At 33.8% G+C, this 14,757-nt stretch overlaps 1 protein-coding gene across 2 annotated transcripts in view; it reads left to right on the forward strand.

Annotated features, from left to right (window-relative positions):
* LOC114304594 (serine carboxypeptidase-like 40) overlaps positions 1-13,663 on the forward strand; it is a 41,359-nt gene extending 27,696 nt beyond the window's left edge. Inside the window, exons 4-8 of one of the 2 annotated variants that reach the window (XM_082915724.1) lie at positions 5,646-5,906; positions 9,003-9,121; positions 9,218-9,310; positions 11,579-11,684; positions 13,243-13,663. In XM_082915724.1, the coding sequence (XP_082771850.1) occupies positions 5,646-5,906; positions 9,003-9,121; positions 9,218-9,310; positions 11,579-11,684; positions 13,243-13,404 (741 nt within the window). In that variant the 3' untranslated portion in view covers positions 13,405-13,663. The remainder of the gene's footprint in view (positions 1-5,645; positions 5,907-9,002; positions 9,122-9,217; positions 9,311-11,578; positions 11,685-13,242) is intronic. The other variant, XM_082915725.1, reaches the window with a different exon arrangement.
* The last annotated feature ends 1,094 nt before the right edge of the window (positions 13,664-14,757 follow it).

The following is a 14,757-nucleotide window of genomic DNA, read 5'->3' on the forward strand; positions in this document are numbered from 1 at the left end:
AATGGAAGAAGAGGTAGAATGAATGAATAGAGAAGAATCACAACGACTCTAAAGAAAACCTTTAGAGAGAAAAAAGGAGGAGAAAGTAGAGTACCAGGTCCGAGGAGCCTGTTTCAAACCATAAAGAGCCTTGTGAAGTTTGCAAACAAGGGTAGGCTGAGAAGGATCCACAAAACCAGGAGGCTGTTCCATGTATACGTCTTCATCCAACTTGCCATGTAAAAAGGCATTAGATATGTCAAGTTGTTTTAGAGGCCAATGATGATGAAGAGCTAAAGAGATGAAAATGCGAATTGTGGGTTGCTTGGCCACAGGGCTAAAGGTATCATAAAAGTCAATACCATGTTGCTGATGAAAACCCTTAGCCACAAGTCGGGCTTTGTGCCGAGCAACTGAGCCATCAGAATTCTTTTTAACTTTGAAGACCCATTTACACCCTATAGCTTGCTTAGAAAGGGGTAGAGAAATAAGAGACCATGTGCCTTGATGTTGAAAAGCAGCATATTCATCAAACATGGCTTGGAACCAGACTGGAGAGTCAAGAGCAGATTGATAAGAGAGGGGCTCAACATCAGGAGAAGGAGAGGAGCCAGCAGGAGAAGTGAAAGTAGAAGAGAAACAAGTAAAATGAGATTTGGATCGGGTTTGCATATGATGAGAATTGATAGCAGCAGGAGGAGGAAGAAGTAAAACAACAGAAATAGAATTAATAGGAATGGATGGAGGGGAAGGATCAGAAGGAGACAAGGCAGAGGAAGGCTGTGCAGATATAGACTGTGCAAACTGGGCAGGAGGTGCCAGATCAGAAGACTGGGGTTGTGAAGAGGACTGTGGTTGGATAGATAGAGATGCTGGCTGGGAAGAGAACTGAGCCTGGGCAGATATAGACTGTGGCTGGGTAGATATAGTCTGAACACTAGACTTTGAAGCCAGAGCAGACTGAGAATAACTATGCTGAGGAGAGGGTGACCAAAAGAAATCCTGTAAAAGAGGAAGAGAAGAAACAGAAGAAACAAAAGTAGAAGAGGAAAAAGGAAACTCATGTTCATGAAAAGTAACATGTCTAGATAAATGAATGTGACCAGTCTGAGGATCTAAACATCTATAGCCCTTAACACTAGGATGATAACCTAGAAAAACACAAGGAGTCGACTTAGGTGCCAACTTATGAGAAGCATAAGGTTTAAGCCAGGGGAAGCAAAGACAACCGAAGACTTTTAGTAGAGAGTAATCAGGAGAAGTATGATACAACAACTCAAAAGGAGAGCAATTATTAAGAGAAATACTAGGTAAACGATTGATCAAATAGGTGGCAGCAGCGATGGCATCAAACCAATAAAGAAGAGGCATAGAGGACTGATGAAGAAGAGAAATAGCAGTTTCAGTGAGATGTAAGTGCTTCCTCTCAGCCACTCCATTTTGAGAGGGAGTATGTGGACAGGAAAACTGATGGTGAATGCCATGAGTGTGAAGATAATGTTGAAGAGGATGATTCTTGTATTCACCACCTCCATCACTACGAAGAATTTTGAGAGGAAAACCAAACTGTTTTGCCACAAAAGCTTTGAATTCCATAAATTTGGCACACACTTCACTTTTATAAACAAGAGGATAAAGCCAAGTGAATCTGGTAAAATCATCAATGAACAACACATAGTATTTGTAAAGAGAAGCAGATTTATTAAAGGGACCCCATACATCACTGTGAATCAAAGCCAGTGGATTATTTACAGTGGAATTAGACAATGTAAAAGGTAGCCTATGACATTTGGCTATAGAGCAATGTACACAAGAAAAGGTACTTTTATTGGAAACTACAGCCAAAGGTAATTTGTGCTTAAGCAAATGAAACTTAAGAGTAGAAGGATGGCCTAATCTCTGATGCCAAATGTTAGTAGAATCAGTAGAAGTAACTGAACTACTGTAGGTATGTGAGGAAGCAGTGGTTGGAGTGTGGAATTGATATAGTCCATTGGCGTAAAAACCTTTATGGAGTATGGCCTTGGAAAGCTTGTCCTGAATAGTAAAAGAAGAATGATCAAATGTGATAGAACAGTTATTATCTTTAGCCAAGTGATGCACAGAGACAAGATTAGAGTTAATAGAAGGTACATGCAAAACTTTGTTTAGTTTGAAAGAATGGTGAGGAGTAGGTAGTATACCTTGACCTGTATGAGTGATAGGAATGGAAGAGCCATTACCAATAGTGACTTGATTACCAACAGTGTAGGGTTGAATGGAGTTAAGTTGATGAAGATCATTAGTGATATGATCAGAAGCAGCTGAGTCCAAAAATCAGGGAGAACAAGAACCATTGTCCTCAGTTAAAGAGGTAACATATGCCTTTGATTGCTGAGACTGGTATGGCTGAGAGTGAGACTGATATGGCTTTGATTGATGGGATGGAGACACTTGTGAAGACTGAAATTGAGTATCTAGCCTATGCTAACAGTCATGAGCTATGTGATTAGCTTTACCACAGATTTGGCACACAATGCCAAATTGTCCTCTTCGTTGAGATCTGCCACGAGAGGATCTTCTTGAATAGAATCTATGAGAACCTCTAGAATCATCACGAGAAGAACCTCTGTTATGATGATAAGAGTTAAATCCTCTAGAAATATTAGAAGCAGCATGAGAGTCTGTCACAGTTGCATAAGCAACAGTTAGATCAGAACTGTGCTTTAATTTTCCTTCAATGTGAATAGGTTCTGAACAAAGTAGAGCAGAGAGATCCTCAATAGAAATAGATTATGTACGAGTTCGAATAGCTACTTTAACTGCATCATATTCAGAATGCAATCCATTCAATGTAAGAAGAACAATATCCCCATCTTCCACAAATGACGAAGCAACACTTAACTGATCAACAATACTTTTGATTTTGCTCAAATACACTTCCATTGAATCTGATTCCTTTGAAATAGAACTCAATTTGTTCTTTAACTGGTGAATATGAGACCTAGAGAGAGAGGTAAAGCGTTTATCAAGAAATTGCCAGACCTGAGCACTGGTGTGAAGATGTAACACAGAAGTGAAAATCGCAGGAGAGAGAGTAATAGTGATGCAGCTGAGTAGATGCGCATCAATCATCTTCCATCTAACAGCTTCTGGATTTTGAATTTCCATTCCGGCAGACTGTGGTATTGTGTCAACAGGACACTTCTTTGAGCCATCAACAATAGCGAGTAGATCTGTTGCTCGAAGCAGATTCTGTATTTGATTCTTCCAAATAACAAAATTCGAGCCATCCAGCTTCACTGTTACAAGAGAACTGAGATTCGATAGCAGTAGATTGAGATTGGAAGGAATAGCAGAGGACTCCATAGATGAAGCTTGAGAATTGCTCGCGAGAGCTTCTTGGTGCTCTGATACCATGACGAAAGGTAAAGTAAAATCTAAGATATCTTCATTGAATATTATAAGACATTACAAGTCATATTTATATACCAGTATAGGTAACAAACTAACAAACTAATTAACCTAACCACACTTCTAACTAACTACACATCATGTAACTAAGTAACTGACTAAAGCTGTTACAATCTAACTAAATCAGTTACAATCTGTTAAAGAATGTTGTCTACAGCTGCAGCACATGACACTTGATGAACAACACATTACACTAAATGATTACACTGAATGAACCTCTTGGACCTCTTCCTTATCAAAAATTAAGTGTTTTTTGAATTAAAACCTTTTTTATTTTTTATTTTTTTGTGAATTAAAACCTTAAAGGAGCTCAATACAATTACTATGCCAACCTCTAGTGCTTATTGTATTTTTTCATAACATTAGGGGAGATCAGTGTAATTTACTAATTTAATATTATGACAATTGTTGAAATATTTTTAAGGATGTAGCATTATTGTTTTAGCAAGTGTAATTATATTAAAAAAATAAAAATAAACTACGTATCATAGATCATGATAGAAACCTGTTATATAGCATAACACAAATTTTACCCCCTTTTTTTGGGTCACTTTTCATATGAATCTAATCAACAAATGCTATTTTTACATGTAGATTCAGTAAAACCAAAATCAATAAAATCAATAAGAAAAATTGGTCTACATAGTTATATTTTGATTTAAGATTTGAAAAAAAAGTTTGTGGATAAAAAGAAAAAGAAAAATTAGAAGGGAAAAAAAAAACAAAAAAAAAGTGACCAATATTTCCCTATACAAATTCATCCTCAAATCTTAAATCCGAATATAAGAAATGAAAAACTAATGAAATTGATGGGATGATGAATTGGAATTTGCATGATAAAATTAGCATATTGGTGTAATTGTACATAAAGTAGTAGTAGGTTGGTCTCTAAAACTCTCTCTCTCTCATTCTCTAAAAACCTCCGCCCCAGGCCTCTTTTGAGGCCGGCCGGCCGGCCACTGCCTTTGGCTATGGTGGTCGGCTGGCCTAGCACTTTTCGGTGTTTGTTTGTTAGTTATTTCCTTCAATAAACTTGATTCTCCCATTTTCCCCTCCTAGGTGTGTTTGCGTTACTGCGGTAAAAGTTTCTTTTTTGGTGATTCGAGGCCCGGTTTAGCTGCTTTATCAGGGGACGTCCAGGATCTTCATTCGAGCGCTCTTCTGCGAGTAGGAGCTTGAGGGATGAACAGTGGTTCAGATTTGATGGAGAAGTATCGATGCTTTGTTTGGACGGAAACATAGGTGTCGTAGGCGTTCCAGATCTGTTTGATTTTCATTCGTGCACTCCTCTCCGAATGAGAGTTTGAGGGGTGAAGAAGAGCTGCAGTGGGTAATAATTTTGGGTGATAATATATGAGTAATATAGCGGTGGCAATGAGTTAGAAGAACTGTTGGGAGATGATATAGGGGTGAGTCAGCGGTGGCAGTGGGTGATGAACTGCAGTAGGTGGAAATGCAGGGGAGCTGGAGCTGCAGTGGTTATCTTCGGCAGAGGTGTGGAGTGGGCAACAGCATAGGCGTGTTGATCTGCAGTGGGTGGAAATGCAGGGGAGTTGGAGCTGCAGTGGGTGTCTTCAGCAAGGGAGTTGTAGCAGGGGAGTTTTCCGGTGTTGGCTGTGGAGTCTTCTTCAGCAGGGGAGTTTTCCGGTGTTGGCTGTGGAGTCTTTTAGGCCGGATTAGCAGCATAGGTGTGGAGTGGTTGGTGTGGGCAGCAGCTCTGGCGTGGTTGGTGTATTGCAGAAGCTAAGGGGAGGCATGGGTAGCAGACTAGGCGTAAGTGTGGAGTGGTTGGTGTATTGCAGAAGCTTAGGGGAGGCATGGACAGCAGACTAGGCGTTGTGGGTTGATTGAATAGATTAGTTTGGGTGGTATGGGTTGCTTGGGTGTTGGAAAAATTGAGATTTGGTGGGTTGATTTTGTGGGATGTCTTGTATTTTATTTTTAGTTAAGTTCTTCTTAACTTTTTTAAAAAAAAAAAAAAAAACAAACAAACAAACACGAGAGACCAAGGAATTGGTTGTATAGTTGCGAGTAGTAGTAGTAGGGTATTGTTATACTTTCTGAATCTCTCTCGATGCATATAATTTATTTGTACTTTTAATTTCATACTGTTAAATGAAATTTTTCCTTGTGGATAAAAATAAAATAAAAAATTAAAAAAAAAAGTACTAGTAGGTTGGTGATTGGTGTTGTGTGTAATGTACGAAGTGCAGATTGGGAATGCAATAATAAATGATGAGACAGATACGAAAGGACTGGTGGATTACTTTGCAAGCCATGCTCTCATTTCCGACCAAACTTCATATGAAATCCAGAAATACTGTGATTTCTCACCCAATGCCACCACTCAGTCCAATGAATGCGATACTGCAATTACTGAAGCTGTCAAAGATATTGCCAATATTGATATCTATAACATCTATGCTCCTTTATGCACCTCTTTCAATGTCACTCCATTTCCCAAAAAGGCTTCTGTGAGTCTCTCTCTCTCTCTCTCTCTCTTCTATACATTTTACTATTCAATTTTAATGTTACAAGAATACTCAATGTTGTTGATAAAAAAAGAATACTCAGGGTTAGTTTGGGGTGTCTTAAAAAAGTGCACTTTTTGTCTTTTTACGAAAAGATATGCAGAAAAGTAGAGAGGTGATGTGATGGAAAAAAGATAAAAAGATGGATTATATAGATTATGCCAAACCAACCCTCAATGTTGTTCAAAAAAAGAATACTCAATGCCATTTTATTTTACACTCCGTTATTTCAGTAGAAATTTATTTTTTTAAAAAAATTTTGAATTTTTTTTCATAAAAACAATTTTAGAAAATATTTTTTTATGTTTAGTTGTATTTTTTAAACTAATGTACTAATAGTTACATTAGTGGCAGTAGTGGTGGCAACAGCAAGGTAGAAGTGGCAGTGAAGGTGTTAGGGTGGTGGTGGCGATAGTTGTGCAGCAGTAGTGATGTGGTGGTGATAGTGGTGGTGATGATAGTAATGTGGTGAAGGTTATAGTGGCGGCAACGCCGGCTTTGCTTTTTTTTGAGACACAAAGCATGCTTCTAATATGAGGGCTCTTATACACGCACATATGGATTGATTTTGTTAATCATTTTTGGTAAAATCAGATTAGTTGGTAATTCAAATTTTATTTAAAAATTTTGAACTTTGCATTTTTAGTAGCAAAATTACTAATCAAGCTTGTTTTAGCCAATTTATCAATCAAACTCATTCAATCTTTTCTTGTAACATAGTTCACTGAATGTATGATTTAATCAACTTTCAATTTGAAACATTTCTTTTTCCCATAAACAATTGTAAGTAATAACTAAAATCAATAATATTCTATAAATAATACATATATTTGGAAAACAACCATCAATTAGTTTTAAATATCAGTACTTTTTTTTAGGGTTTCTTTTTTATGAACAAGTATAACAAAAAAAATAAGATTTATTTGATATTTTTTTCAATTTTTTTGTAGTCTTTTTTCCAACCAATTTGCGGGGGCCCAAAGCGGCCACTTCTTCCGCTTGTGCCAAAAGCCGGCACTGAGTGGCAATGGGTTTAGGGCAGTGGAGGTGGCGGCAACGGCGACGGTGGTAATGGCGGTGGTGGTGTGTTGGTGATAGTAATGGTGGTAATGTGGTGGCATTTATAAAAATTTGATTCAGAAAACGTTTTCTGCTTTTTAAAGGTAGAAAATATTTTCTGATCAAATAGACTTGTTTTTTTATTAACCATAAAAAAAAAAAAAATTATTTTCCGTCATATCAAACGCTAAAAAGTACAAAAAGTATTTTCTGAAAAGTGTTTTCTATCAAAACAAACGGAGCATTATGGTAAACTTAGCATTACTCTTTACAATTATTATTTTTATCATAATACTTCAACCCACAAGCCTTTTGGCTTTATGTATTTTCTTACAAATTTTTCTTCGAATTGTGATAACTTTCATTAAGAATATAGAAACATCTTTGTGAAACCACATGACGCTTGATAAATTAAGGTGGTTTAACTCCCCTACCATTGGTGATCTAGTTGAAGAGGTACAATTGGGCATTGGTGGACCTATTTTGAAGGTTAATTTCAAATTTATTAAGAAGAGCATTCATGTATAAAAAAAATAATAATAAAAAAAGATTAATCGAACATTTATAATCAAATAGTTGAAATATATTTATCTTAGAAAAAATACTAAACTATTTATTTTGAAAACTATAATTGCCGTTCAATTTTATAAGACACATGATCTGAACATGTAATTAAGAATATTTTTTTAACCTAATTTTTTTTTATATAGATAACCTTCTCAAAATGTACACACCAAACCCAAAAACAAATTCATTTGCGCAACAGAAGTTGTGTCTGTTTGGTGTCCTTTTCTTTGGTTTACCAAGAGCTTGTTGTCGAAAACTATTTTTCAGAAGAAAATATTTTTGAAACAATCCAATTTTTAAAATCTACCTTTCTTCTGAGCTTATATACACTAGGGTTCGTTATATTTTGTACTCTTACATTTTTAATTATAAAGTTCAATCTTTTATATTTTAAATTGAATAAAAGTGTAATCTTACTTTTTCTTTCATTTAATGTTAGTAAGGCTTATGGAACTTATTATGTGAGTTATAAGTGATATTTTTCTCGACTCATTAATACTTTTATACTTTTATCATTTAAATTCTTACACTTTCATCAAAATATTTATTTGGTGATTTTTATTTTTAATTTTTTTCCAATCTCCTTAACGATAGATGGATGGACGAGTAACATTTCAACTCAACTTAAAATGTAAAAAGTTGATTATCACAAAGAAATTGAAATGACCAAAATGAGATTTTATTGAAAGTATAAAGCTGCTAAGTGTAATTAACTCTATATAATATAATACTAAAAATTATATAAACAAATATTTTAGGAACATATCTTAACCATATTGATATCTTATTTTTTTAATAGTACTCAAGCCAAACGTTTATTTCTGTAATTTTTATGCCTATTGGTCCAAGCTTAAATCTTTTTAGCTCAAAAGGACATTGATCTATCCAAAAGGATACACATCTGTCGTATATCCAAATGTCATCTATCTGTACATGTGTCACATATATATCCAAATGCCACATGTTTGTATATGTATCATTTATCTATTCACCTATTTGTCTATCTCACCGCCACTAGCTGCAGCAACCGGCCACTATTGCCAACCGCTTGCAACTTGTCCAACGCTGATTGCTTTTTTTGACAACATTTCAACGCATGTTTTATGACCAAAAAATATTAAACCTTAGACCAAATAATATATGACCCCATAAGTTTGAACCTTTTATTAATTAACATTTTTTTAGGAGAAATTTCAAATAAGGATAAAATTTGAAAACTAATTACAAATTGATGATAAACTTTATCAATATTAATAATTAAAATTATAAACTTTTCCATCCATATGTAATAATTTTTTCAAATTACAACTAAGGTTGATTTTCTCTTTTTTTCTTTAAAGGTTATAGTATTCCTATCTTATCATATCCTTTATCCATATTTCATAGACCTCTAAGGGTGAATATTTGTTGCAGGTGTTGAATTTTGATCCATGCAGTGATCATTATGTGTATGCTTATTTGAATCGTGCTGATGTTCAAGAGGCCCTACATGCCAATGTAACCAAACTCAGTTATGATTGGGAACCATGCAGGTATGTACTACTATGTGTTTGGCTCTCTGTCTCTGCTTGTGCCCAATAAGAGTATGAAATTATTAGCTGAAATGAAACTTAACAAAATAATTGCAGTCAAGTCATCAGACGTTGGGGAGATAGTCCATCAACAATTATTCCCCTCCTCCAAGAGTTAATGGCAAATGGACTTCGAGTGTGGGTATTTAGGTAAACACACACCCTTCCTTCTTTTCAATTCATCATCATTCATCATTGTTGTCCCCACTATTATTACTTCTATTTATAATGGTAGTGGGTAAAATCACGTCGTATGCTTTCCATTCCTATTAGGACAATGACATTAACTTTTGTAGAAAGAGAGAAATTAAAACGCTGACTTAATTATTGAAGTCGCCTTAATTAGGCAATAAGTATCACTAAATGAATAGGGGTCAAAACTCAAAAATGGGCCAATCAGAAGACCGAACCAGATTTGACCCATTCGGACCAAATGGCCCAGACCAAGAAGTGACCAAGGGAACTTGCTGAGGTACTACTTGCGGAGCTTCACTTGCTGAGGGAGACCCTACCTTTGCGCCACCATTTTTTATTACGATGCCTCCTTGTCACTTGTTGTCACTTGCTAAGGGAAAGGGAGTCGTAGCAATTCTAACCTCTGCAACTACCTTCTGAGGCACAACAGCCTTCGAGATAGGCCTCCTCCATATATACAAAACAATGTATAGACACTTGGGGTTGATAGTAGGCACCAAAGCATTAATAGCCAAGGGCTGATAGTAGGCCCGAAACTCATATAGCTTGGCGCTAATAGCAGCCCCAAAGCTTACTGGTTGGAGTTGATTTTAAGTACCAAAAATACTAGTATACCACGACGACCTCGTGAAGATGGGAATAGGGTAGCCCGAAAGTAAGGGACTCCCTTTTCTCAGCTCGGTTTCTCAAAACATGTACTCTCAGAACTTATGACCTGCTATTAGCCATACTGGTATCTACCTCAGTGACTCTTTCACCCTTAGTCACTTAACCACAAACTCCCTAGTTTCCTAGGACATGGGTCACAACAAAGGTTGTGCCTCGTACCAAACTCAATGGGGCTTTCTTGGTCTTGCTTGTGCAACCAAGGTGTCAGAGCAACTAGAACACCTCATTTTAAACCCTTTACAACTTTGAACTATGGACCTATTGTGGTCCAAATACATGATATACGTAAGACTTCACCTTTTTAAAGTGAAAAATGCTCATAATAGATGGACTGACCCTTGATTACTCTCTCCCTAGCTTCTACGTTCACAACTCAATCTCTAACTACTACAACATGGAATAAAAATTGAATGTTATGATGTTATTCACATGTAATAATTATATTTTAAAATAAAATATCATTTGAATGCCATTATTTAGATATAGTTTTAATCTAATAATTACAACTATATAAGATTCACTATGCCCACATCACATGCAGAGATAATTGTAGTGTGATCAAGAATATCATTTAGTAGGGTCATCATCAACTAGTAGTAATTAATTTCATAGGTTATATTTTTAAATTTACAAAATGTATATTGGAATCAACTTTCGTATGATGAACTATATTTTCTTACATTCTTAGTAATATTAACAAAGTAATTTGAACTAATCAAATGGCATGTAAAAACAAAAAGACATTAATTACTACTCCTTTAACAACACGCGCCCCCCCCCCCCCATAAAAAAAAAAAAAAAAGAAGTATATGTTTACAATTCTATAATTGTCCACTACAAGTTTTGCATATTTTTTAAAACGTTACAAGACAACCTCGTTATTTATGTTGTCAAACACATATTTTTCAATACATATAAACAAGTAATCATTTATCCACATTTTTTATATATTTTTTATTTTTTTTTGCGCATCCCCCCTCGTCATAGAATTTCTATATGGTGTTTTTTTAAATAAAAAAAAAAACCAAAATCAAAATTCAATGGTACTTAGATGCATGCTATACCCTTGAAGGACAGAGCTAGGATTTTTGACGTAACCATTACTCTATGCATTACAATCTAGATCGGGCAAGAACTCCAACAAAATAATCACGTTGAGTTGATTTTTATAGAAAAATCCGAATAATAAGTGATTTACTATTTCAGTTTGGATTGAGAAAATGTGGAATTTATTATTTTTCAAAATCCGAAGTTTGTGCTACTGCTACATCATATCACTTGTATACTAAATTTTTACTCGTGTGAATTGAGATATATGTGCTACTAAGCTATGCCTTCTGGTTGTAGTCATTTCGATCCTCTAAATTTTGATGAAATATTTCACTTTTCGTTGAAAACAAACTGAAAACAATTGAACGAGGGAAAAGTTATAAATAAATTAAAATAATCAAATTGTTATGAATGACACATTGAAACAATTAGACTATACCTTCATTATTTTTGTATATAGTGAAAATCTAAATTATTGAGTACATTTCTGTTGGTTGGTTGCAGCGGTGACGTAGATGGAAGGGTACCAGTGACTTCAACCAAGTATTCTATTAATAAGATGAAGCTTCATCTTAAGACTCCATGGCATCCTTGGTATCTCAATGGAGAGGTAATTAATTTACTTTATTTTATATTTTGTTTTCGTTTTCAATTTTTTATTTTTTATAATTAATTTCATTTGTGGTCGTTGTGTTAATGATAATATAATATGGAGGAAGGACTGTTTAAAATGATTAAGAATCACTTGTGGGCTCACAAGAACTTCCTATTGGAAATGGATTTTAGTGTTGAGATTAGGTTAGTTTTTTTGTTTTTTTTGGGTGTAAGTTGAGTAGCCGAATTTTGTCCCAAAGCAATTTTGTCAAACAACTTTAAGGAAAGTGTTAGGATATTTAACTTGTGAAAGAATTTATAGGGCAAAAATAGAAGGAAAGGGTAGAGAGAAATGAAGTAGGTACTTCTTTTCTTCCTTCTCTTCTCTGTTTTTCTTTTGTTTTTAACAAATTTCAAAATTTAAATATTTAATGTCATGATTTAAAAATAAAAATAAATAAATAAAAAAGTGGGGTGATTGAGAGTTACTTAAAAGAACCACTTTAAAATGTGTATATCACAAAAAAACAAAAAAACAAAAAAGGTTGTGCTTTTTAAAAAGGAAATGCATGTATATCACAAATTCCTTTTGTAGTTTTATATGTCCCAAATTCAGTAAAGTTGTTTTTATATTATGAATTTGTTAAGAGAAAAAACAAAGGACAAAATAAAAAAAAAATAAATTCAATCGACTAGACTCCAATACTTTGTTGTGAGAGGTTTTTGAGCGCTATAGTAGACACTTTGTGTTAGTGTCGTGGGACTCACAAGTTTCTCCTTGCTAAATGCTAATGAAAAATGCTTGGTACCTCGAATTTGTGTGGCCTGAATGGTTTGAATGTATCAAAACAACGTCATTTTACCTTCAAAACGACGTCGTTTTGAGACATTCAAGTCATTCGGGCCATGAAAATTCAGGCTACCAAGCAATGTTGAATGCTAATACATTGGGAAAAAGCAGTGCTTGGGTACAAATTTCTCTAAAAACTCAAGATCAAACAAAGCCTAAACAAAATTGTAAAAAATTACAAAAAAAAAAGAAAAAAAAAGGGTCCTTCTACAATACACTTTTTTTTGTGTGTGTGGATCATATACAAGTTATAACTATTTGTAGTGTTGATACCACAAATATCATAACTAAATCACTTCATGTCATAACTAAAAAACATACGATGAGACAAAACCAAATACCATTAGATAGAATCAAAGATGTCTTCAGTCATAACTAAATAATAACCATAATAGATCATAAACTAGCGTTATAATAAGTCAACCAACACAAAAATAAGTAATAACCAAACACCACTTGAGGCATAATCAAAAACGTTTGTTGTAACCAAAATAACAATCACAATACATCATATTTAAGTCTTAACCGACACTATAATGAGTCATAACTAAATTATAACAAATACCACAATTGATCATAACTAAAAACCACAACATAATCGTAATTAGGCATATGATACATTCTTTTTTAAAATGTGTATTATAGAATTTTTCTCAATAGAAAACAAAAGAAAATTGCTTTCCCATGTGATATTGCTTGTATTTGTTTGTGTACATATGATCAGGTTGGTGGGTACACTGAAGTATACAAGGGGGACCTAACATTTGCAACAGTAAGAGGAGCAGGGCACCAGGTTCCAAGCTACCAGCCTGCAAGGGCACTTTCACTTATTATGCACTTCCTGGCTGGGACTCCTCTCCCCAATTCTACAACACTTCTTCAATAACTATTACACCTTCTTTTTTTTTTCCCTGTTCTACTATAATCAACATTGTTTTCTGCTTGTTCCAAGGCCTCTATTTATTTTTTTGTTTTTGTTTTTCAATTATATTTTAGGTCTAATTATAGCGTTTGATTAAGGTTTAGCACCATTTTTCATTTCATTTCCAATGGTAATTTATCCTTATATGGGAAAATAATTAATGTCTATTGTATGAAGCAATTTATATTTTATAATAATCAATTTGTACAATGTTTACCTGCCATTGGTAAGTTTTAATAGTAACAAATTAAGCTTGTCAGTAGCTTCTTATTTTTTTTATGTTATCACAACATTTAATTTTGGAAGAGTTCTATTCCACACCCATGAGTGTTCTAAATATCTTTGTGTGATTGATTTATGTTTTATATATATATATATATATATTGTAAAATTTCTTGCAGATACTAACATAGAAAAGTAAAAATTTGAAATCAAATGCAATCTTCATTCATCAAGATTCTTTTAATTATAAACAAATTAGAAAATCAATTTACTACTTCAAAAAATAAATAAAAACATAGTGCCTTCTCTAGTCCTTTGCAATTTCGTTATTATTGCAAACTTCAACGTACATCCTACCAAGCCAATTTCATTTAAATAATTACGACTAAAAAAAAAGTTTGACAAGATTAATACAAAAATGGCATAACAATGGCAATTTTCAAAGGAGACTCCGTGATAGTTCCCTCATTATAAGTTTATAGGGTAAATTATGCTTTGTCTGCTTTTTGTTTGGTCATTTTTTTTATTTTGGTCCTTAAATTTTTTTTTTTCATATTTAAAGTTTTTCCCAATTTATCCAAAAGCTAACTTATATCCAAAATTAGACAAAAAAATAACTTATTGATAATCACATGACATAAAAATAATTTATTGTATATAACTTACACCTTTAACAGAAATCCAAACCTTATATAATAAAAATACTACATATAATCATATTTTTTACCTCATTTTCTCAATCAAAAATACAATTGGGTGGTTCCCTTACACATTTATGAATGTGGGTCCTATTGTTTTGTATCTAAAAGTGAGAAAATAAGAAATGACGTTATGTATAACATTATTTTATAATAATATATTTTTTATGTCATATATGACAGCTAACATGATATTTTCTATTTAATTTTGAACACAATTTAGCTTTAAAAGTAAATTGATAAAAAAAAATATCTTGAAACATGAATGACCAAAATGAAAAAAATAGTCAAACATAAGGGAGCAAAGTTTAATTTATCCAAAGTTTGCAGTCGTCAAATATTTTAGAGGTCAAATTTTTAACCAAAATACACTAAGACATAACTAAAATTTCAATGC

The sequence above is a fragment of the Camellia sinensis genome, chromosome 2 (genome assembly GCF_055761805.1).
Source record: "Camellia sinensis isolate YWXY chromosome 2, ASM5576180v1, whole genome shotgun sequence".
NCBI classification, from domain to species: Eukaryota; Viridiplantae; Streptophyta; class Magnoliopsida; order Ericales; family Theaceae; genus Camellia; species Camellia sinensis.